This window comes from Helianthus annuus, chromosome 11 (genome assembly GCF_002127325.2).
Source record: "Helianthus annuus cultivar XRQ/B chromosome 11, HanXRQr2.0-SUNRISE, whole genome shotgun sequence".
In the NCBI taxonomy this organism is placed as follows: Eukaryota; Viridiplantae; Streptophyta; class Magnoliopsida; order Asterales; family Asteraceae; genus Helianthus; species Helianthus annuus.
The window spans coordinates 181125192-181149354 of record NC_035443.2 but is presented as its reverse complement, the minus strand read 5'-3'; the positions used below and the strand labels follow the sequence as shown (position 1 = coordinate 181149354).

Here is a 24163-nt window from a genome sequence, read left to right as displayed (position 1 = left end):
TTTTGAGTGTGCAATTGAGAGTATAACTAAGCATGAATCATCCAGCAAAAAGAAGCAATGTTCAATGTCTGGTTGCAACATGATGAGATGTAGCAAGGTATTATATTTTTTTTGAACGGCGAATAGAATTAATCCTGAGCACTCTCGGGGTATCACAAATGGAGTACTCCGAGAGTAGCCCAAGTCCACCGCCAATTACGTGGAGTGGAATTGGCTTTTAATAATCCCACCTATACCTTATTGGCCATTAATAATCCCACCTCAGAATATTTCCCCCACTAGTCTCACTTTTCACCTATTTTTCCTACAGTGGTTTGCCGTTAAAAACTTAACGGAGTTAAGTTTTTTTCCAAATTGCAAACAGGTTTTTAGGGCTTTTGATCAGAACGATGATACGAGTCCATTGATGTAAAACTTACTTCGAAATGGTGTTCCAAGTGACTTGATTTTGGTTAATTGGAAATTTAAACACCCGAATTGAAGTGTCGTTTTCATCATTTGAAGCACCGTTTCGAGGCAAGTTTTACATCAATGGATTCGTATCGTCGTTCTAATCAAAAGCCCTTAAAAATCTGTTTGTAATTTGGAAAAAAAAGCTTAACTCCGTTAAGTTTTTTTAACGGGGGACCATTGTAGGAAAAATATGTGAAAAGTGGGACTAGTGGGGGGAATATTCTGAGGTGGGATTATTACAGGCCAATTTCCCTTCCGGGGAAAGCCTGGTAACCCACCCGCCCATAGGCACCATGATGAAATTACTGATGAAACATGTTTGGCTCAAGGATCCAACCCAGGTTTCCTTGGGTCTTCTATCATTGTCCACCAGTGTCTCACTCTGCACCAAATGGGAGTTGAACTTGCATCTCTCAAGAGATCATTGGCTAGTAAGGTATTTATATTCATGAGTAATTTTATATGCTTGGTATTAATGAGTCTTAATTAGCTTTGTGATTTTTATATTAGTGCAATTTGGAAATCTTAATAAGCTTTGTCTAGGTTTTCTATATAAACTGGCTTCATGTTGTCTAAAGCTTTCCTAAATATGTAATTAAACATTCATATATTTATAATCCAGTGGTGGTAGTCGATCGACGACATAACCAATCGCGGCAAACAACAGTTCATGGCAATAAACAAGCATACACCGCCAGTTAAAGTTTTCAAATTTAACGCCTATGATATTCGTTACATGTATGTGTTTTGAAGTACTTGATTATTGTAGAGGATGTTTTGGCAGCCACGTATGTGTTAAGAGGATCTTCGGACAACCTGTATTTGACAAAGACCTTTGCGGCAACCTTCTATATCTTAGGGAACCTTCGAGCAATCTCAAACGTGTTAGCTTTGAATTGACAAGTTTTTTGCAAGGTAGGTGTTTTGAATGATAACCGTTTGAAACCACCAGCAAAAGCTGACCCATTTTAACATGCATTTCAAGAGTACTCGACCCTTCTGGTTGTAATGGGAAAGAAAAGGCGAGTTAGATGACATCGGATGGCTATAGGACGAGAACGAGATTCAACAAATAGGATTTAATGATTTATCATTTGATAAATTCGGCATAAACTTAATAACATCAAGAAACATGCTCACATGTTCAAAAGATAACATAATAAACAAAAAAGATCAATTACCAGAAAACAAAATCCGTGGTAAAAAAAAAAAACTACTACCTCGGCCTCACAAAGCTTCATTGTCCCGACAAAATACTTAAATCTCAAATAGAAAAACAAAACAAAATTTCGACTGCCCATTATTATATGAAGAAGAGTCTATTCCGCACTTCTGTTGGTTTTTATTTAGATGGACACTCCAAGCCGTCTTCCACACAGATCTAATACGGTTCAACAGGCTTTCGGAAGTTGGCTCCAGCATAAACTGCTTCTGACCCGAGCTCTTCTTCAATTCGCAACAGCTGCATACATTCAAACGGGTTGATTTGGTTAAAGTTACATAATGGGTCATAGTATTATATTATATTATATTATTATATTATATTTATATTTATATTTATATATATATATATAACAAAGTTCATGCTTGTGAATAGTGAGGTGGTGCTAAAATGCACCATCTCCCTTTGCTAACATAAGCCACACTATCTAAGCTAAAATGAGTCGCTTTTTGTAGTTTTGTCCTTTTGTGTGGTTTTTTTTTTTTACTTTCAATCGCACCTGTATACTTTAAATAACTTGGGTTCGTTAATTATACCGATTGTCGGAGTTGTAGTTTATGAGTTTTTCCTTTTGGTTGTTATATTGAATGTCAGTATTGTATTGATTTGGCCGATTGTTGGTACTAGTATTATAATTGACGAGACAAGAAGGTGAGAAAGATCAACCTGATTGTACTTCGCAAGACGTTCGGATCTACACGGTGCTCCGGTCTTGATTTGGCCCTGGATTACATCATATAAATATATAATCATAATCAGTTTATTTGTTTAATATTATTTTTTTATATATACTTTTGTAACATTACCGTTGCTAAACCAACAGATAGATCAGCAATGAAGGTGTCTTCTGTTTCTCCACTGCAAACAAAAAATATAAAATCTTAACTAAAAAAAAGCAAAAAAAAAAAAAAAAAAAAAACTGAAAATGAATATTTTTTGTAAATTGTAAATGATTTTACGTACCTGCGATGACTGGCCATCACGCCCCAACCGGCATGTTTCGACATTTTCACAGCTTCAATGCTCTCGGTTACCGACCCAATTTGGTTAACCTAACATTAGAAAAATGCGTTGACCAGGTCAACTCAGACCCGAAACGGAAAACAAAATGGGTTATGACAAGAATCCTTTCTTTCGCTTCGGGTTATTTTGATAAATTTGACATGTTTTCTTTTGAGAGTACTTTATCAAACATAACCCGAATCAACCCATTAACAGCTAAATAATTAATCATATACCTTGAGGAGAAGCGCGTTACATGTCTTCTCACTAATCGCCTTCTGAACTCTCTGTAAACAAATTTAAATAGCCCGAATTAATATCAACTTTTGTCAACCGGTTGAAAAAAAAAAAAAATAAAAAAAAATAAATCGAGGTTCTTATAATTTGAAAACGACGAATCTAACCGTTGGATTAGTGACCAACAGATCATCTCCTACAATCTGCACTTTATCACCGCATTCTGCTGTCATTTTTCCGTAGTGTTCCCAGTCATCTTGGTCAAACGGGTCTTCAATCGACACGATAGGGTACTCGCTCACAAATGATTTGTAAAGATCTTTGAGTTGTACTCCTGAAATCTTTTGAGACCCGTTGTTGTTCTACGTAAAAGAATTAATTAAATAAACATGTAATTAGAGTAATATTATGGTGGTAAAAAATCTTTTAAATAAAAGAGTAAATTACGTTTTTGGCCCTTGTGGTTATATCACTTTTACTATATTAGCCCAAAATAAGAATTTTTAACATATCTGTCCCCATGGTCTCTATAACTAACCATTTTGGCCCCTAAGTCTAACCATTTTGGCCCCCATGGTCTCTATAACTAACCATTTTGGCCCCCATGATCTCTAGACTTAGGGGTCAAAATGGTTAGTTATAGAGACCATGGGGGCAGATATGTTAAAAATTCTTATTTTGGGCTAATATAGTAAAAGTGATATAACCACAAGGGCCAAAAACGTAATTTACTCTAAATAAAAACAATAGTGAATATGAATATGACAGAATGAGAAAACACCTCTTCCTTGAAGTTTAAATCATATGTCTTGTCTTTTCCGTAGAATTCAGAGGCTGCAACGTCCATTCCGATGACAACCTACACGAATGAAATGTTATAAACGTGTACACAGGCGGGTCGGGTTGGAGAATATATTACTGCAGACTAGCGGTTTTAATGTAAACACCTTTCCTGTGTAACCAGCTTGAGCGATAGCGGTCTTGAGCAACTCGAGGCCCTCCTTGTTTTCCTAAAGATCAAGAAGACGTATTCACGTTTAAAAGCGACCAAGAACTTAAAAATGAATATCGAAATGATATATGATAACGGTTAAAACAATTTACCTGAATATTAGGAGCAAAGCCACCTTCGTCACCAACATTCGTTGCATCCTGACCGTATTTCTTCTTGATAACGGCCTACAAACGCACGGAAAAAAATTATTAATCACACGTATTCATGTTGATATACTTCGTATTTTGTAACATGTTGATATACCTTTAGATTATGGTATACTTCGACGCCCATTTTCATTGCTTCTTTAAAACTCGAAGCACCAACAGGAAGAATCATGAATTCCTACCAAAAAAAATAAAATAAAAAATAGCTCTTTGTCAGCGAACATCCGAATTATCATTTTTCTACAAAGAGTGTCAGTGGTGGACCCAGGAATTATTTTCTGGGGGGGGGGGGGGGGGGAACGAAGGGTTCAAGCAAATTTTCAAGGGGTGCAGTCGGGACTTTTACTTCGAAAATACACTAAATTTTTTTTTCAAGGGGGGCGCCCGCCCACCCAAGCCAACGCTAGGGTCCGCCAATGAAGAGTGTGTAATCAAGAGTTATACCTGCATAGCAAGCTTGTTTCCGGCATGTGATCCACCGTTGATGACATTGAATGCTGGTACCGGTAAAACTAACTTTGAGTTGCCTGCTAAGTTCGCTATATGCTGGAAAACGTTTATCAGTCAAAACATATCAATCGACTTCACATCAATACGAGCAAAAAGAAATATTAAATAATAAAAAAAATTACCTTGTAAAGGGGAATATTTTTGACGCTAGCGCCTGCTTTGCAAAGTGCGAGAGAAACCGCCAGAATAGCATTTGCTCCAAGCTAAACATTATGGCGCGTTCATTCGTTCAATCACAAGTATGATTAATGGCAAAGTTTGCGCACGAAAACGAAGAAATCAAGGATTTGTATTTGAAGAAACTATACCTTTTGCTTGCACCAACCCCACTCGTTTTTAGTCCCGTCTAGTTGTTGAACCATGTAATTGTCAAGGCCAGTTTGATCAGTCGGGTCCTGTAAAACGAGCATACACCAAATTTAATAATACCGAAAGTGATATTAAGAGGTAAGGCTGATGAAACAAACCTTGCCAACAATTGCAGGGCCGATAACAGTGTTCACATTGGCGACAGCCTAGTCATCGAATATAAAAAGTAAATTTATATAAGAATCATGGGTTGTAGACTGTATAATATATATGTGTATATATATATATAGAGGAAGGTTAACATACATTACAGCTTAACGTACATCACGTACGACAGGTAATTATGCACGTTCATTTTAAAATCACGCACGTTATAACTCAAAAATCCAAAATCACGCATGTTGAAACACAATAATCACACATATTGAAAACATTAATCACGCATGTTATAGAACTAATCACGCACGTTGTTGTACCTGAAGTACGTTAAGCCGTAATGTACGATATACTTTTTCTATATATATATATATAGACAAAACTCATTAAGCTAGACTATTAACTCACCTTGGAGACACCTTTTCCTAAGTAATCCGAGCCGCCGTCTCTTAATTCAAGAGCTTCATAGACACCTACAAGACGATAATCACACGCACATCTTATTATAGTGTCGAAAATTCTAGTCGTATAGTATACTTGCTTATGCCTACAACCAATATACAATATTAACAATGATAGACTAAAGAATGCTACAGCGAGTCAGCGACAACATAAATAACGGATCTTACCTGTTGATGCTCCGCTAGGAACGGCTGCGCGAGCCCATGTACCATTTGATAGAGTAATATCCACCTACAACACATGAAACTAGCATTTAAATTGTGGGAAAAGAAACTTATCAGTGATCATACTGCAAATCAATATACATTTGTTTTGTATACATTTTGTGTTTTTTTAAACTAGTAGTTCGGACGCATGTTGTGGCGAAATGAAAAAGAATTTCCATGCGATATGGCAAAGACGATGACAATACTTGAAATCTTATGTAAAAAAGTGAAGCGCCGGTACAGTTAAACTGAACAAAAATTAGATGTAAAAACGTTGTATAACGCACGCGTGTTGCGGCATGTTAACTCGCAAGTCAGTCGGATTTGAATTTATAAAATAACACTACTAATTATAATAGTTAAATAAATTTATAAAGTATAGGGTTTATTAAAACTAAAAGTAAACCATAAGGGTTATATGGTAGTTTACAAATACTCTAAGGGAAGATTTTTACTTTAGAAAAATAGTCTAAGGAAGAAAACATAAATATTTATATGCAATATAGGCATGTACACATAGTTTGTAGATAGATAGATAGATAAAAAAATAAAATAAATAAAATAGAAGGACTAAAAAATGAATAGTGAATTGATAAAAAATAGAGAGTAAATGTAAAATATAAGTATCAAAATAAAATAAAAATCATGTTAAACACGTCATGTTCTTGTCAACCCATGGACATTCATGTCATGTTCACGTTAACATGTGTGACACAATAGGTTGGACCCAACAAGCTGCGAACACGACCTATTTAAAATCACCAATGTAATAACAATGGATCTAAATCAAAAGATTAACAACAAAATATGATTGAGATATCGAGGGAAACGATTAAACAAACCTCGACGGTTGGATTGCCTCTGCTATCGAAGATTTGACGAGCAGTTACAGACTTGATGGTTGCCATTGTGGTTTGTTTGATGAGAAAATGGAGCGAGTGAATAGATGTATTTGTAGGTGGTGGAGGTATTTATAATACCCTCCGGTTTTCGTGATGAACAAGTCGCATCGAAATAAAAGGGAATGTACATCTTTTCTATATATAGTTTTGTTTAACAAGTAAGAGGTGTTACATTTTTAAAATCATTTTGTTTGGAGGAATATTCTTCTCTCGGTGGTATCATATTACTGTACATATGTAATATATATATATATATATATATATATATATATATATATATATATATATATATATATATATATATATATATATATATATATATAGGATAGGAGTTTTAGGTGTGTTTTATGCCTAAAATTATTGTGTTTTATGACTTTTTACACTTTTTAGTAAAAAACACACTTTCCGTAGGATCCCCACTCTATATATATATATATATATATATATATATATATATATATATATATATATATATATATATATATTAATATTTTTTTTTAAGTTGGTATGAATACTGTCACCTGTTAAATGTTACTATTTGGGTGTGGTGGTTGTTAGGGGGGGTGTAATGATTGAATAGTCAATGTAAACTGAACTGAAATCAATCGAAATTGAATTAACCAAAAGTTGGTTATCGGTTATCTTTTACCATCAGTTAACCGTAATTAACTGAACCATTTATATTTTCATACATTTCTAGCTTTCATACCTCCATTTCGTGTTTTATACTTTTATTTCATTTATTTATATCTTCATTTCATTTATTTATACCTCCATTTCATAAATCATGTATGTATACCTCTATTTCATGTATTTATACCTTCACTACATGTATATCTAAGCAATTTTTTTGCCCTTGTTAGATTTGGATATTAACCGAACCAAACCGAGAACTGACAAATTAACCGAATTAACCGAATCGATTAACTGATGGCTCCATTTACGGTTAATGCTAATAACCGAACTGAACCATTTATATTTTCATACATTTCTAGCTTTCATACCTCCATTTCGTGTTTTATACTTTTATTTCATTTATTTATATCTTCATTTCATTTATTTATACCTCCATTTCATAAATCATGTATGTATACCTCTATTTCATGTATTTATACCTTCACTACATGTATATCTAAGCAATTTTTTTGCCCTTGTTAGATTTGGATATTAACCGAACCAAACCGAGAACTGACAAATTAACCGAATTAACCGAATCGATTAACTGATGGCTCCATTTACGGTTAATGCTAATAACCGAACCGAATCGTTGGGTGAATTCTCCACCCTAGTGACTGTTGGGTTATGGAGGATTTGACTCAGGAAGAGGAATTAGTCATCCTCTAGACTAATATCCAGGATATTACTACTCCTGAAGTATATCTAATTATTATATTCCGTAACCTAATTTTGTACCCTATAAATACTTCTTATTCTTGTACATGTACATTTTGAGCACATAATACAGAAGAAAGAACTAGTTGTGGAGCGGATGTAGGTCAGATTAGACCGAACCACTATAAATATTGTGTTCTTGTTCTTAAGATTAGAGTATGTGAGCTTGCTGCATATTGTTCTAGTGTTTGTGTGAATCGTATTCTGGACCTAATAGTGACAGGGGTTCGAGGTCGACATCGCCACTTCCCCTAGTTGGCTGGTTCGATGGCTTTGCTTTACTTTGTTTTTTATTTATTATTTAAACCAAATTTAACTAAATAAGAGGTAGAAGTTTTTAATTTTTTTTCCTGATATTATATAACTAAACTTTTTTCTATTGTGTAACTTGATTTCTTATATATATTGTTGAAATATTAAAGTTCATAATTCATACTTTAAACATGTTGTCATATTGGTGTGGCCCAATATCTTTATGGTCCGGTTTTATCTTTATGTTGATATTTTTGGGCTAAGTTTGTTGGGCTGTTTCAGGCTGTTACTAAGTTGTTATGGGCCCAAGGGCTAAAGTGTAACATTCTGGGGCTAATGCGTATGGATCATGAATATCAAGGGGTTTATTGGAAGTTATGTTGTTCCCAGCTATATATTGGATGAGAGAGAAAGTTCATCTCAGTTGTTGAGATATTTCTTAGGGTTTCTCTGTATTTTCTCTTTGTACCAGTTCATCTTGTTCGTTGTTAGATCTCTGTGTTGAGATCGTGTCTGTATTAGAGATCGTGTTGATCTCAGTTTCTGTATCCTTTATTTTTTGTTTGTACTTTGTTGAGATTCGACAGATTTCTATAATCTGTTGAACTTGTACTTTGCTTTGTTTAAGATCTCATAATCTTGAGATCTAGGGTTTGGTAGGGATCTTTCTGGGTTGGTTAAAGTAATAAAGATTTTGTCATCTGTTTTGTCACTATTTCTGGTGTATTTTGTATTATTCTTCTTAAATCTATACCATTTTACATGGTATCAGAGCATACCAGGCTCTGTTCTTAGATCTAAGTCTTCCGCTGTTGTAGATAGTAATTTTTGTTTACTGATTGTGGTCTATGTTTTGTAGATCTGTTGTTCCTTGTTTTGATCTTGGGAGTTTCTTGGTGTAGATCTTGTGAGCTCATCTCGATCTTGGTTGCGAAGGCTGTGTTGGTCTCTGAAACCCTAGAAGGATTCAGAGCAAACTAAGCAGTTCTATTTTCTTGTCTTCTTTGTATGATCTGTAACCCTAGAAGGTTACAGTTGTCATATAGCTTGGATTGCAAATTTGTAAGATCGTTCTTGACTCTTACTTTATTTTTCAGCATCATATCAGTTGTGTCTAGGCATCTTGATTACCGGGCTATAAGGACCGACACTTGATCGAGTCTGTCTCTGTGTTGTTTTGTTGTGTCTTGCATCTGTTGGTAGTTTGCAACTGTATTATGCTTGTTCAGGCACCTTTTGAGTGATGAACCTGGAATCTGGCCTCTGATACAGTCTTGCTGTTGTCTATATAGTGTCTGATTGGCTATTTTTTGTTTGCTTGATTGATTCTCTATTTGTGAATCTGTATTGTCTGTTTGTTGTATTGTGATTCTCTCTGTGGATCTTGTTTGTTTTGCTTGTAATCATGGGTGAAACTGATCCGAATGCTAGTACATCTCAGACCTTGATAAGTAAGTTAGATGTTGGGGACCCGTTGTATCTTCATCCTAGTGATTCTAGTGCTTTGACTATTGTTAGTGTTAAATTGAAGGGTACTGAAAACTATTCTGTCTGATCTAGCTCTATGAAATTGGCTTTAGAAGCCAAGAATAAATTTGGTTTTATTAATGGTAAATGTGAAAGATCCACTGAGGATCATGTTCTTGCTAGTCAGTGGGATAGATGTAACTCTGTTGTGTTAACATGGCTTTTGAATTCTGTATCTGAGGAACTTTTCTTGGGTCAAGTATTTTCTACATATGCTTCTGAGGTTTGGGATGACTTAAAGGAAACCTATGACAAGGTGGATGGCTCTGTGGTTTATGATTTGTATAAAAAATAAACTGTATTTCACAAAATGGTTCTTCTGTGGCTGACTATTATAATAGGCTGACCACTATGTGGAAACAGTTTGATGCTATGCTTAAACTGCTCACTTGTTCTTGTAAAGCAGCTAAAGATTATAATGATTTTTCAATGTTAATCAAATTAATGCAATTTCTTATGGGGTTAGATGATGTTTATCAACCTGTAAGAACTAATCTCTTAACCAGAGAAGTGTTTCCATCTGTCAAGGTTGCCTTTGCTGTGGTTTCTAGGGAGGAATCACATAGGCTGTCTAGTAGTGGGTCAAAAGGTCAGAATGTATCTTTTGTGACACTCTGGAATTTCCCCGAGCACTATCATATATATATATATCTATATATATCATTTCGTGTATATACATTATTAAATGAAACTATGGGTTATTGGTTATTATGTGTTGTATGTATGTATATTATATATATGTGTGAATATTGCTAGTGAGCCGAGACCCCAAGGACCCGACTCGAGACCGCCCGGTCTCGAGTGAACAGTGAACAAGTGGGCCGGTTGGGGCCGCAACCCACTTGAAAAACCCATAGGGTGCATGGCCCTCAAACGGGTTATAAAACCCTTGCTCTAAACCAACTTATCCCTCTTGATCAACAATCATTCTTTCACTCTCTCTCTCTCTCTCTCTCTCTCTCTTCATCCTCCCTCTCTCTCTCTCTAGAAAACCTTAAACCCTAAAGCATCACCTCCACTCTCCTTTCTCTCTCGGATCAAAACCGGTAATAGCAAGGACTTCCGGTTCAAGCTTCGGATCTTACTTGGAAGCTTATTCATCATATTATCACACCTTGAGCCTAGCCGGTTAGTATCTCCTTTGGTTGGATATTTAAAAGTTGTTGTTTATGTATGATGATTAGATAAGGTCCCTTCTTGATGATATGAGTAGCATGTTTTACTTGATTAACCATGTTTCTTCATGATTTATATATGAACGGTTTGGTAAAAAGAGGATTAGAACCATTCGGATTATGTTAAGTGTTATAGTGATCCTTCTATCTTAGCTATTTTGCTCATAAATGCTTGGTTGTGAAGGATGAACATGTGTGTGTATGAATTAATGTTTGATGATTATTACCATCCGATTTATAATGATAAAATAGGGCAAATATGGTGTTTAATGATTGTCTTATATGTCACATGATTCTGCTCATAAATCTCATGTTATGAAGTTGTGTTATGAACCAAGGATTAAATGTTAGTTGATTTGTTTGAATATGCATGATGAACTACTTGAAGATCATGAAAAATATTTGAATATGCTATGTTTGATCTGAATATTTGGAAAATCAGACAACAAAACATGTTTTTGGAAATGCTATTGGTTAGTACCAAATTTCATGAAAACAGAATTCTATTGGTTAGTACATGTGACAGGTTCTAGAAGGTTTATGTGCACGTAACTGTGGTCTCGAGTCGAGACCCTTGGTTGCGACTCAAGACCATCCCTTGACGACTCGAGACGGACTTCAGGGACTCGAGACTGGCAAGGTCTCGAGTTGAGACTTCATGATCTCGACTCGAGACTGGACTCGGGACCTCTGAGGTTGCGACTCCTGACCAGCACCACTCGAGACCAAAACATGATAACACGAAACCTCCTGGTTGTGACTCGAGACTGTGCGTTCTCGAGTCGAGACCGCTTTGTCTCGACTAGGCAGTTTATTATGATTATTGTTCTCAAGTCGAGACCGCCTTGTCTCGAATGGGCTGCCTGTTTTGGTTATTGGGCCACAATGTGTTTAATTGGGTTACCTGTTTGACTGGACTATGTGTTACTGACTATGCAAATATTAGGGCCGGCCCAATAACCCAATGTATGTTTGTATGCATGCTATGTGTTTAATACGTGTATGATATACGTGATTACTTGTACCCCAACTTGACCTATATTTGGTAACCATGCTAGGACGTGGTGACCAACGTGATTTACCGGATAATTAATCTACCGAGCAACCCAAGGTGAGTTCACAACCTAAAGCATGCGTTCCCGGTGGTTTGGGAAACGGAACTAAAAACAACACTATCCCCTTATGGGGGATACAACTTACTTTTCTTCCCTTGTTATTGGGAACCTTTAGTTAATCACTGTTTATACGGATTGCAACAAACGGCACTAAACGAAACTCTATCACTCAAGTCCCTACTACATAATACCGATTAGTCACCGGGGCCAGGCGAACGGGTTATTAGTTGATAGCGCTATTTAGGTTTTACCAGCCTCACACCGTGCCCGCGTATGGGATCGGGCGTGAACTAATGTACTCAGGCATCCGTCAATGATGATAGAACATTGACATCGGGGCATCCTGCGGAAACGCAACGGTTACCTAATGTTCGGTATTGGAAAAACAGTTTAGTCGCTAACTTTTGGGGTAGCTCCCCATGGCATGTATAAACGGATAAATTAACTGGTGAAACAAGTTTTTGGTAATTAAGACTGGACAACTAGTGAACTCGCTCAACATTATTGTTGACACCTTACTGCATGCTTTGCAGGTAACCAGTGACGGAGGAGCTTGCTGCTTGGGGACGTGTAGTGTTCGTCTACCCCTGTGTTGGGTGTTAAATAAACATGAACTATGAACCTTGTTTAAAACTGTTTTACTTATGCTTCCGCTACTTACTACTATTTGAACTTAAAACTTTAAGCTTTGAACATGTTAATTGCTAATCGTATGGTTAGTAAGTATTACTTTGGTTACTAATTCCATTATTCAGTATAATTGGTGGCTGGATCCTGGTCAGTCACGCCCTCAAGCGGATGATACTCCGCAGGTGGAATTTGGGGGTGTGACATCTTTTGTGTCAAAGCCTAACCCGTCTTTTGAGTCAAAGAAAAAGGTATCTAACCAAAGAGGACCTAATCCAAATTTGAAATGCACCCACTGTAATATGATTGGTCATACTGTTGATAGATGCTTTGAGATAATTAGTTATCCCCCAGGTTTTAAGAAAAGCCCTAACACTATATCTGGTAAAACTAATAAATCAAATGTTGTTGTTGGATCTTCTGCTAGTAATTCTACTTCTGGGTTACCTTTTACACCTGAGCAGATAGCAAAGTTATTAAGTTTAGTTGGTGAAAAATCTAGTGTGGAGTCAACAAGTGTAGGAGGTGAGTCTTGTATTGTTAATAAATGTGTTAGTTGTTCTAGTTCTTTATTGTGACAACTCGAATTTCCAAGATTTCTATTTCGCATTTATTGCACGTTCATTTATTATTTAGTTGTTTACTTGCACAATTGATTGCTTGGAATTGTATACGTTTTGATGCAATGAATCGTATTGTGAGATTGTGCATGATTGGTTGTTAATTGTGAAAGACTTGGTAAATATATGAACTTGGTGGTGAAACTATGAAATTGTTATGAGATGGGGTGCATGTGTAAAATATGATACTTAGGGAGTTAGAGGGTAATTAGTGAAATCCTAGAGATTCTTAACCCTAATCTCTTGTACACTAATCATTTTCACAAGAAACCATGAAGGTCTTGAAAGTACAAACACGTGGTTGCACAGGTGCATGCTGACCTGTTGTGAAGAGTGAAGCGAAATGGGTTCAGAGGTGAAAAGACGATGTGGCGGTAGGATCTAAACAGGTCAGCATGCACCTGTGCAACCACGTGTTTGTACTTTCAAGACCTTCATGGATTGCAAGCCTCTTCCTTTCAATGGCACTGAGGGTGCCATAGGGCTTCTTCACTGGATCGAGAAGGTGGAAGCTGTCTTTGCTGTCTGCGAATGTCCCCCTGCTAATTGGGTGAAGTTTGCTACTGGTACCCTTGAGGGAAGCGCGCTTTCGTGGTGGAAGGCGCAAATTCAAATGCTTGGTTTGGAGACTGCTAATGCTACTGCATGGGAAGATTTCAAGGATATGATCAAGGAAGAGTATTGTCACAGGGATGACATCCACAAACTCGAGGACGAGTACTATGGTCTCAAGATGGTTGGGTCAGAGATTGAGACCTACACCAAGCTGTCCAACGACTATACTGCACTTTGCCCAAACATGTCCCGACCCATGTATCGAAGGATCGAATTGTACATCAAAGGCTTAGTCCCAGAAATCCGGAGCCATGTGACCTCGGCCAACCTCACTACCATACAGCCCGTGGTTCGTCTTGCCCACAAACTCACCAACCAGGCTGTGGAAGAGGGCAAGTTGCCCAAAAGGATCGGTGTTGCGGAAGGAACTTCTAGTGATGGCAAACGAAAGTGGGATGGAAATCAGGGCAAGGATGCTAACTCTACTCAGGCCCCAGCCCAGCAAAGGAAAACTGAAAACAACAAAGGCCCTCAGCAACAGGGTGGCTACCGGGGAAGCTACCCTAAGTGCAACAAGTGTAACAGGCACCACAATGGGGCATGTAACAAAGGTCAGTGCCAGCGATGCAACAAGATGGGGCATGAAGCCAAGGATTGTAGAAGTCAGTTCCCAGCAAGGCATAATCAGCAACAACCCCAACAGCAGCAGGGAAACAACCGCGGATGTTTTAAATGTGGGGCAACAGGGCACATGCGAAAGGATTGCCCTGAACTGAATCAGAATCGCAACAACAACCAGGGAGCTGGGAACCATGAACAAAACAACAATGCGGGGAATGGTGCAAGAGGAAGAGCTTTTGTGATTGGAGCTGGAGAAGCACGGAACGACCCCAACGTCGTGGCGGGTAAGTTCCTACTTGATGATCATTATGTTTCTGTGTTATTTGATTCCGGAGTCGATGCTAGTTATGTATCCCTACGTATTAGTAAGAAGCTTAAGCACCCACCTGCGTTATTAAGTTCTAAGCATATCGTCGAATTAGCTAATGGTAGAAACATCGAGGCCTCTCACGTGATCCACGACTGCAAACTAGAATTGTCTGGTCAGACGTTTAGTATCGACCTTTTCCCTGTCAAGCTTGGAAGCTTCGACGTCGTCATCGGTATGGATTGGTTATCCAAACATCGCGCTGAGATCCTCTGTCAAGAGAAAGCAGTTCGTATTCCTCGTCGTTCTGGCAAACCCCTCATCGTTCAAGGTAACAAAGGCTGATGCGTGTGTAGTGTAATATTATTTTGATGAGTATTTAAGCCCCTTTTTACACTTTTAGCCAAGTTTTAAATTTATAAAACACGATATTCACTAACACTAAACACACATATGGGCAAGTGCACCCATCGTGGACGTAGTATAGTGTTGGTAAGATACCGAGGTCGTCCAAGGACACAAGAGCTTTTAATACCGGTTTATCCTCAACGTCTAATCAAATCAAAAAGGTTAGAGAAATGTTTTTAAACTAAGAAAATAAAAACTAACTAAATGCTGAAAAATAAAAATAAAATAAAAACAGATAGACAAGATGAATCACTTGGATCCGACATGTGTATTAGTATAACCTTTGATTATTTTTGCACTTTTGCACTTGTTTAAGAGATTATCTTAGTTATTGTAGTAGGCCCCTCTTTTGAAGGCGACGTTACCCTCAACCCAGTAGTTTGAGTCAGCAAGGATACAATCCTAAAGGGTCGGATTATTGAAAGATAATGAATTAAGTTATTAATGCAAATTGTGGTAGGCCCCGCTTTTGGCGGTGACGTTACCCTCGGCTAAGTAGTCTGAGTCAGCAGGGATACAGTCCTAAATAGCCGGGTTATAGTATTAATAGTAGTTAACTTATGAGGGGGTCAAAGAGTTTGGATCCCCGCCATCCAAAACCTATGGGCATTGAAGGAGATCCTACTAAATTTGACCCAGGTCCCAAGCAGGACCTCTAAACGCTGAACAAGGGCAAGACCCTTACCAAACCGTTCCCTTAACCCCCGACCAGGTAGCCAACATACCTCCATATAGACCGTGGAGATATGAATGGTGAAAATCTTTTATTTTATATAGACAGTAAAATAATGCCAAGACACCACGGACAAACGATAAGGAAAGATCACCTTCAACATAAGTAACTAGTTATTAAAGTCATTAATACAAAACCAAATAAAAAGTGCAAAAGATTAAAAATAAAAAGTATTATACTAAACACTTGTCTTCACCAAGTGATGTAAGAGACTTAGGCAAACATGGCCTTGATTGTCAAGAACTCTTACGATCAATCTTGGATCCCGAGATGACTCACACACTCTACGATGGACAATGGATGATGGTGGTGGATGATGGTGTTATGGTGGTGGTGGGTGGTGGATGAGGTGTGAGAGAGGTGGTGTGCCAAGGGATGAGAGAAAATGAAGCTAAGCTCCTCTATTTATAGGCTGAACAGAAGGCTGGACACGGCCCCGTGTCCGTCTGACATTCTCTCACTTCATTAATTGTAATTGCGAATTACAATTAATGCGCCTGCTGTACTTTCACCACGCCCCCGTGCCCGCTGGACACGGCCCCGTGGTGGGCAATGGAAGCTTCTACTGGTTTGTCTTTTCTACTGCTTCCTGGGCACGCCCCCGTGTTCGTTGGACACGGGGCGTGTTCAGACTCTGTTTCTTCTCCTTTGCTTTGGGAGGTGCCGTTGAGGGTCCGGGCAGTCTACTTTTGTTCCTTTTCTTGTATTTATGGTAGAATTAGTTGTCTTTTTGCTTCTTTTGTGATTTTGAGCTCATTTCATCCTGAAAATACAAAAGGAAGACAAAAACACTCTTTTTCCAACATTAGTACTTAAAAAGGGTTAGTTTTATGCCTTAATTGATGTGATTTATATGTTGCATTTTACACACATCAAATACCCCACACTTGAACTTTTGCTTGTCCTCAAGCAAAACTCTTTAAATGTGGCTTACACTCCCAAATGGAATAGGTAGAAGAGAAGTTTTTTAGCTTGTCCTAGAGTGTCGGGAATCCAAGGTTTTTATAGGTTTTATTTTTATTTATTTACAATCCTATTCGTTATGATTTATTTTGAACTTTTCATAAGATGAATTACTTATTTGGGCATAGCATGCCTTATTAAAATTCCATTTATATACAAGTTCACATACCTCACGGGAGATCACTCAACACTCGGCCGAAGGTGTATATTTTTAGTGAATCACTCGAGAGCGGCATGGAACTTACGCCTTCCATAGGCTTGCCAAGCAATCAATCCTCCTCCTTTTTAACTTTTTACCTTTGTAAATATCAAGAGGACTTTTGGGGTGAAGGGTTAGGCTTGGGTTAAAGGTGGGTGGTTGGTTAGTGGTTAGTAAAAAGGGCGAAAATCGTAACAAGCGTCGGTTTTCGTGAAGTACCTTGTTTTTAGTGACTTTTTTATTTTGAAGTATTTCTCCAAACAAGCTTTTATAGCTTTTGTTTGTTTTTGACTTCATCATCATTTATTATTTTTTATTTTTTATTTTTTTTTTCATCGTCACATAAAAAGGTGAGTTTACGAAAAAGCGAGCTTGTTACTAAAATAAAGGGTGAAAAAAAAATAAAAAGGTTTTTGGTGGGTAAAAAGGGTTTTGGGGTAATGAAATGAAAGGTTTAGGCTCAAAGGGGCTATCTAGGGGGATTTTGGGTAGGTAAAAAAAATGAAAAATAATGGTTTTGAAAGAAAAATGGTTAGTCCTAATGCCTCCATCATTTACTTACTTGGGTTTAAGTTGGTAAGGACCGGGAATGTATCGTCGTGGCAAGTTCTAGATTTGTAAGAACCGAGCGGCTATTCACACAAGAAACGAAAAATGAGCATTTAATCTAAATATGTGTATTTTTATGCTCAATAAAGGCTCAAAACTCACTTTTGTGGGAATGGGTTTTTAATGTGACCAAGTATATATAATCGAATTTTTAACTAAGCTTGTCATGCCGTTTCATAATTTTCTTGTGTTGGTTCTTTTTATCATGACGCTATCGGTTGTAAACTTGTAAAAATATAACCTTTTTAGAACTTGTTATTCCCAACTTAAACTAAGACAAGTAAATAAAAAAATGAAAAAGTTTTTGAAAAAATTTGGGGTGTTTAGCGGTTCCAATAGAGTTTTGTGTAAGGCTTGTGTTTAGGATTTTGCAAAATTTCAAGGTTTTAGCATCCCCCCCACACTTAAATTACACATTGTCCTCAATGTGTCCAAAAATAAAGTTTTTGGTTGATTAGAATGTGTAAAAGTGGGTTAAAAAGCAAAGATTTATGTCACTGGCAGTCTGGACACGGCCCCGTGTCCATTGGACACGGCCCCGTGGTGAACTGCCAGTAACGAAAACTTACAGAAGGTGAACACGGGGGCGTGTCGGCTGGACACGGCCTCGTGTCTGGCAAAAAATTGCAGGTCAGTAGCCAAACAGCAGATCTGGGAGATGAACACGGGGGCGTGTCGGCTGGACACGTCCCCGTGTGGACAGTCTGTTAGCCTGAAAAATAGGTTTTGTCTCCCGGTTTCTCCATCATAGGGCTGCAAGTGCTAATGTTTAGCACTCTAACCCTCGCATTGCACCTGTTTAAACACTAAATACCAACCAAACAAGCACAAACCATCCTAAATTACCATCGTCAAGCATCATCCAAACATAAAGTAAAAATAAAACAAAGATAAAAAGTAGTTAGAGAAAGTAAATTGTTCGACAAATGGCACGCAGGCCATGAATTGTTTGATAGATAGAAGGGCACTTAAACCTGTGGGCTCATCACCAACTAGCCCCTTGTTCCTTCAAGCCTCCTACTCCATGTCTTCATCACTACCATCATCTCCACCCCCGTGCCTCGCCATGTACTCCCGGATGCTACCGATATCATCTTGTATATCGTTAATGTTGCGTTCGATAGCTCCAACCCGGTGGTGTGTGTTGTTGGCGAGATTGTAGGTGTTCCTTGTGCACATGAGGTTTTCCTGCAAAAGATCATGTAAACTTTGAAAGTTAGGAAAACCACCTCCTTGAGAGGAGGATTGGCCCGGATCGCCTTGGGGTGGGTACTGAAAATGGGGATGTGGTGCATGAAGAACTAGAGCCTCTTGCGGGTTCCATGCATAGCCTTGCGTCCTCTGAAAGCTCACCGTCCCGTCCTCCGCTTCATAAAGCAAGTTCATGGATCGGCAAATGTGATAATCGACCCGTCCCGACCATGGACTCCTTTCGAAGGACCTTGGGATATTCGTGAAGTGCTTGAAAAGACGGTACACCCATCCTCCGAAGAAGATCGGTGTAGGAGCATGAGCAAGGCGGTTTAGGTGCATGTTTCGCAGTAGGAGGTACGGAACATCGAGAGGCTTCTGGTTGTGGATGCAGTGAAGGACAACCAAATCTTTCAACCCAACAACGCCACTACTGTCGTGGCGTTGGTTCAGCGAGTAGGAGAGGAGCCTGTGAATGTATCGGTATAGCGGGTCCCTCAGTTTGGTGCTTTTGGTGCTGCTCGGGTTGTAGATTCCTTCACCTATTTGAGCCCATGCGGCTTGGCGTTCAGTTGCATCCAAGTCTCGTAATCCCCCAGTATTCTCTTCATTCCCCGCTTCCTCTTCACTATATAGCCCAATGATGGCTCCAAACTGTGCCATGGAGGTTCTAAACGTGGTCCCTCCACATCGAAATTCGACCGCCTCATGGTCAAACGGTTCGCGCCTCGAGTTGAAAATGAAGGTGCTGTAGAACTCCATCGTGCATTGATGTACCGACCGTAGTCGGGTGGTCAATGCGACATGCAGTGGACCCCTCACAATGTTGTTGAAGCGGTCAAGTTGATTCACCATGGTTAGCAAATCAGTACACGCCCGCCTTGGGTACTCTTCCGGTCTTGTTTGTAGAACCTCGTACCGTGCCCTAGCGTCCAGTTCATTTGCGTTAAACCTTGTGAATTTCGACATCTGAAAAGAATACATAAAAAGTTAGTACGAAACAAGGAAAATCAGAGTGAAACTGCAAACAGTGGGCTGGACACGGCCCCGTGTTCAGCGGACACGGCCCCGTGTCCAGGCGTCTGTAACCCAAAAATTCCATTTTTCGTCCCGGTTTCGAAAACCTGAAAATTTTTAGCCCAATAGTAGCGGTTTCCCCCGAAAATGAAACCCTAAGTGTCATTTTTCCCAAAACAAACCGTTTACCCTTTCAATTTCGTGTTTTTCGGTTCAAGAACAAGGGTTTGGGGTTTTAGTTGGAAATCGAACGAATCTGTCAACAATACTTGTCTATTTACTTTCTATTACTCTACTCTAAACTACTACTAACAAATTTCATCAAAAATTTTGAGTTTCGATCCGGATGAACATGAAGAACCCTAGATTTTTCCCCAATTTTTGATGTTTTAACTACATGCAAGTAACTAATCTAACTACTAAGGAGGATAGAATCATACCTTGACGTTGTTAGATTCGGTGGTGACGTTGAAAAACTGCAGAAAATCGCCTCAAACCAGAGAGTTTTCGGCTAAACGGGGCGTGTGGAATGGTGTAACTGATAGGAAAAGAGGGTTTTATCCCGACAGTCGCCTCGACACGGCCCCGTGTCCAGCGGACACGGCCCCGTGCCGGGCAAAGTTTTTGAAATTTTTTTTTATATGTGCTCGTGTGCATGCCCCTTATTTCCGAAAAATGGCTAGAAGATTTACCGGTTTTTAAACGTACACTTACCTGAAACATGTCGGGTATGAGTTTATTCGTTAACCGTTTGAAGTGAGATCTCCTCTTCCTCATCCTCAATGGATCCTCGGTAGAGTTTCAGCCGTTGGCCATTGACTTTAAATGGTGTCCCATTTCGAGTTTTAATCTCTACTGCACCGTGTGGAAAAACATGGGTGACAGAAAAAGGTCCTGACCACCTAGATTTTAGCTTACCAGGAAATAATCGAAGTCGTGAATTAAACAATAGAACTTGATCTCCAACCCGAAATTCATTAGATTTAATATATTTATCATGTAAATTTTTCATTCTTTCTTTATAAATTTCGGAGTTAGAATATGCATAATTCCTTAGCTCGTCTAATTCATTTATTTGACAAAATCGATTTTTACCGGCAATTTCTAAATCTAAGTTTACGTTTTTTATTGCCCAGTAGGCCTTGTGAGCTATTTCTACTGGCAAGTGACAACTTTTTCCATAGACGAGTTTATATGGGGTTGTGCCTATAGTAGTTTTATAAGCAGTTCGAAAAGCCCATAAAGCGTCGTCTAATTTGTCGGCCCATTCTTTTTTATTTATTCCTACGGTTTTTTCAAGTATTCGTTTTAAACCTCGATTAGTCACTTCGGCTTGCCCATTTGTTTGAGGGTGATATGCTGTTGAGACCCGGTGATAGACCCCATACCTTGTTAATATTTTTTCGAGTTGATGATTGCAAAAATGGGTACCTCTATCACTTATTAAAGCCTTTGGTGTCCCGAAGCGAGAAAACAGTTTTTTCAGAAATTTTACCACTACTCTTCCATCATTTGTTGGAAGAGCCTCGGCCTCCGCCCATTTAGACAAGTAATCGACTGCCACAAGTATATATTTGTTTCCCTTTGAAGGTGGGAAAGGTCCCATGAAATCGAGTCCCCACACATCAAAGATTTCACAGACGAGAATGCCATTTTGAGGCATTTCGTTTTTGGAAGAAATATTACCTGATCTCTGGCAGGCATCACATGTCTTCACAAGGTTTTGTGCATCCTTGTAAATGGTCGGCCAGTAAAATCCCGAATCAAATACCTTTCGTGCGGTACTTGTGGCACCATGATGTCCTCCGTATGGACCTTCATGACAATGACGGAGAATTCTTCGTGCTTCATTACCATGGACACACCTTCGGATGAGCTGGTCGGCACACATTTTGAAAAGATAGGGGTCTTCCCAAAAGTAATGCTTTACATCAGCAAAGAATTTCTTTCTTTGATGATGTGGCCATCCTTTGGTGACTATACCGCTAGCTAAGAAATTAGCGTAGTCGGCATACCATGGTTCTTGTCTACTTTCCATCATTTCCAAGGATTCCGTGGGAAATTTCTCGTTGATTTGCTCGTCTCTGGTTGTCTCCAAAGCTGGGTCTTCTAAGCGCGAGAGATGATCTGCAGCAGTGTTTTCTGCTCCTCTTTTGTCCTTGATTTCGATGTCGAATTCTTGGAGGAGTAGAATCCATCTGATCAAACGGGGTTTTGCGTCTTGCTTCTTGAAGAGGTACCTGATGGCTGCATGGTCTGTATAGACTACTGTTTTAGAAAGAACAAGATAAGAACGAAATTTATCAAAAGCAAATACCACCGCTAGTAATTCTTTTTCTGTAGTTGTATAATTTTCTTGTGCGTCATTAAGAGTTTTACTAGCATAATAAATTGGGTGGAAATGCTTTTCTTTTCTTTGTCCCAAGACTGCTCCAACAGCAAAGTCACTTGCATCACACATGATTTCGAAAGGAAATTTCCAATCTGGCGCTATCATGATGGGTGCATTGACTAGCATTTCCTTGAGGGTTAGAAATGCTTGATTGCATTCTTTGTCAAAGATGAAGGGTGCATCTTTTTCAAGTAATTTTGTTAGAGGTTTTGAAATTTTTGAAAAGTCTTTGATAAACCTTCTATAAAATCCGGCATGTCCTAGGAAACTTCTGATTGCTCGCACGGAGGATGGAGGAGGTAATCGAGAAATAGTCTCTATTTTTGCTCGATCAACTTCCATTCCTTCGCTTGAGATTTTGTGACCGAGTACTATTCCCTCTGTTACCATGAAATGGCATTTTTCCCAATTAAGGGCGAGGTTAGTTTCCTCACATCGGGATAGCATTCGTTCAAGATTATCGAGGCATTGGTCATATGAGTCTCCAAAGATGGAAAAGTCATCCATGAAGACTTCCATTGTCTTTTCGATCATATCATGGAAAATGGCGACCATACAACGTTGGAATGTTGCAGGCGCATTACATAGACCGAATGGCATGCGTCGATATGCGAAAGTTCCGTAGGGACATGTGAAAGTTGTTTTCTCTTGGTCTTCTGGTGCTATCGGTATTTGAAAGTAACCTGAAAAACCATCTAAGAAACAATAAAATTTATGACCGGATAATCTTTCTAACATTTGATCAATGAAGGGCAAAGGAAAGTGGTCTTTCCTTGTCGCTTCATTTAATCGCCTATAATCTATACAGACTCTCCATCCTGTGACGGTTCTCGTTGGTATTAATTCATTTTTCTCGTTAGTTATTACCGTCATACCTCCTTTCTTTGGGACTACTTGAACGGGACTTACCCACGGGCTATCGGAGATAGGGTAGATTAGTCCGGCGTCGAGTAGTTTGATGACTTCATTCTTAACCACTTCTTGAACATTGGGGTTCACTCTTCGTTGTGGTTGAATTACCGTTTTGTAGTCATCATTCATTAAAATTTTGTGCGTGCACATGGAAGGGCTTATTCCTTTAATATCTACAAGCTTCCAAGCGATCGCGTTTTTGTGTTTTTTAAGTAGGTTAACTAATTTCTCTTTTTCTATATTACTTAATTTAGATGAAATAATTACGGGTAAACTACCTTCTTTGCCTAGAAAAGCATATTCCAAACCTTTAGGAAGTTCTTTGAGCTCAGTGGGTGGGTCTTTAGAAGACACCTTATTTTGTGGCTCATCTAGATTAAGAACCTTAAAGGTTTGTTCTATGGCTATCTCTTCTTCGACAAAGTGGTCCTCTTCGTTGGTTGTATCGGGTGGTTCAGCTTCATCTTCAATTAGGGGGTCATTGTTGCCAAAAGGATATTTCATTGAACGCTCAAGATCTATGCTCCTTTTGAATGCCCCTAATTGAAGAGGTAGATTGTTGAATTTCCGGTTTTTCAAAGCTCTATGAGTTTGTACTAAAGGTTTTCCCAAGACTAAGGGGGCGTCATCTAGGATGACGAAGTCGGTTGGGATTACCATTTGATTTGTTTGAACCAAAACATCTTCAACTACACCGATTGATTTCATTACTTTCCGATTGGATAGAAAAATGGGTATTTGAAGTGGAGTAAAATCACTAACACTTAATTTTTCAAAAATGTAGTTAGGCATTATGTTAACACAAAGATCTTTATCGATGGTGATATTGCTAATAAATGAATTTTTAAAGAAACATGGAACCGGTGTGATGTTAATTTCAAAAGGATCTTCTTTTATTAGCGAGGTTTGATCATTAGTTAACTTAACA

At 38.5% G+C, this 24163-nt stretch overlaps 1 protein-coding gene across 1 annotated transcript; it reads right to left on the bottom strand.

The window, feature by feature from the left end:
• Positions 1 to 1528: 1528 nt before the first annotated feature.
• On the bottom strand, positions 1529 to 6698 carry LOC110891344 (enolase). Its single transcript, XM_022139032.2, has 17 exons — positions 6561 to 6698; positions 5680 to 5743; positions 5459 to 5523; positions 5053 to 5100; positions 4894 to 4980; positions 4708 to 4788; positions 4520 to 4621; positions 4173 to 4253; positions 4019 to 4093; positions 3862 to 3924; positions 3696 to 3773; positions 3082 to 3276; positions 2914 to 2964; positions 2639 to 2727; positions 2482 to 2533; positions 2342 to 2398; positions 1529 to 1915 (listed from the first exon to the last, which is right to left on the bottom strand). Exons 1-17 carry the CDS (start codon positions 6624 to 6626, stop codon positions 1835 to 1837), a joined length of 1335 nt encoding a protein of 444 aa, XP_021994724.1. The 5' UTR covers positions 6627 to 6698; the 3' UTR covers positions 1529 to 1834.
• Between the last annotated feature and the right edge of the window lie 17465 nt (positions 6699 to 24163).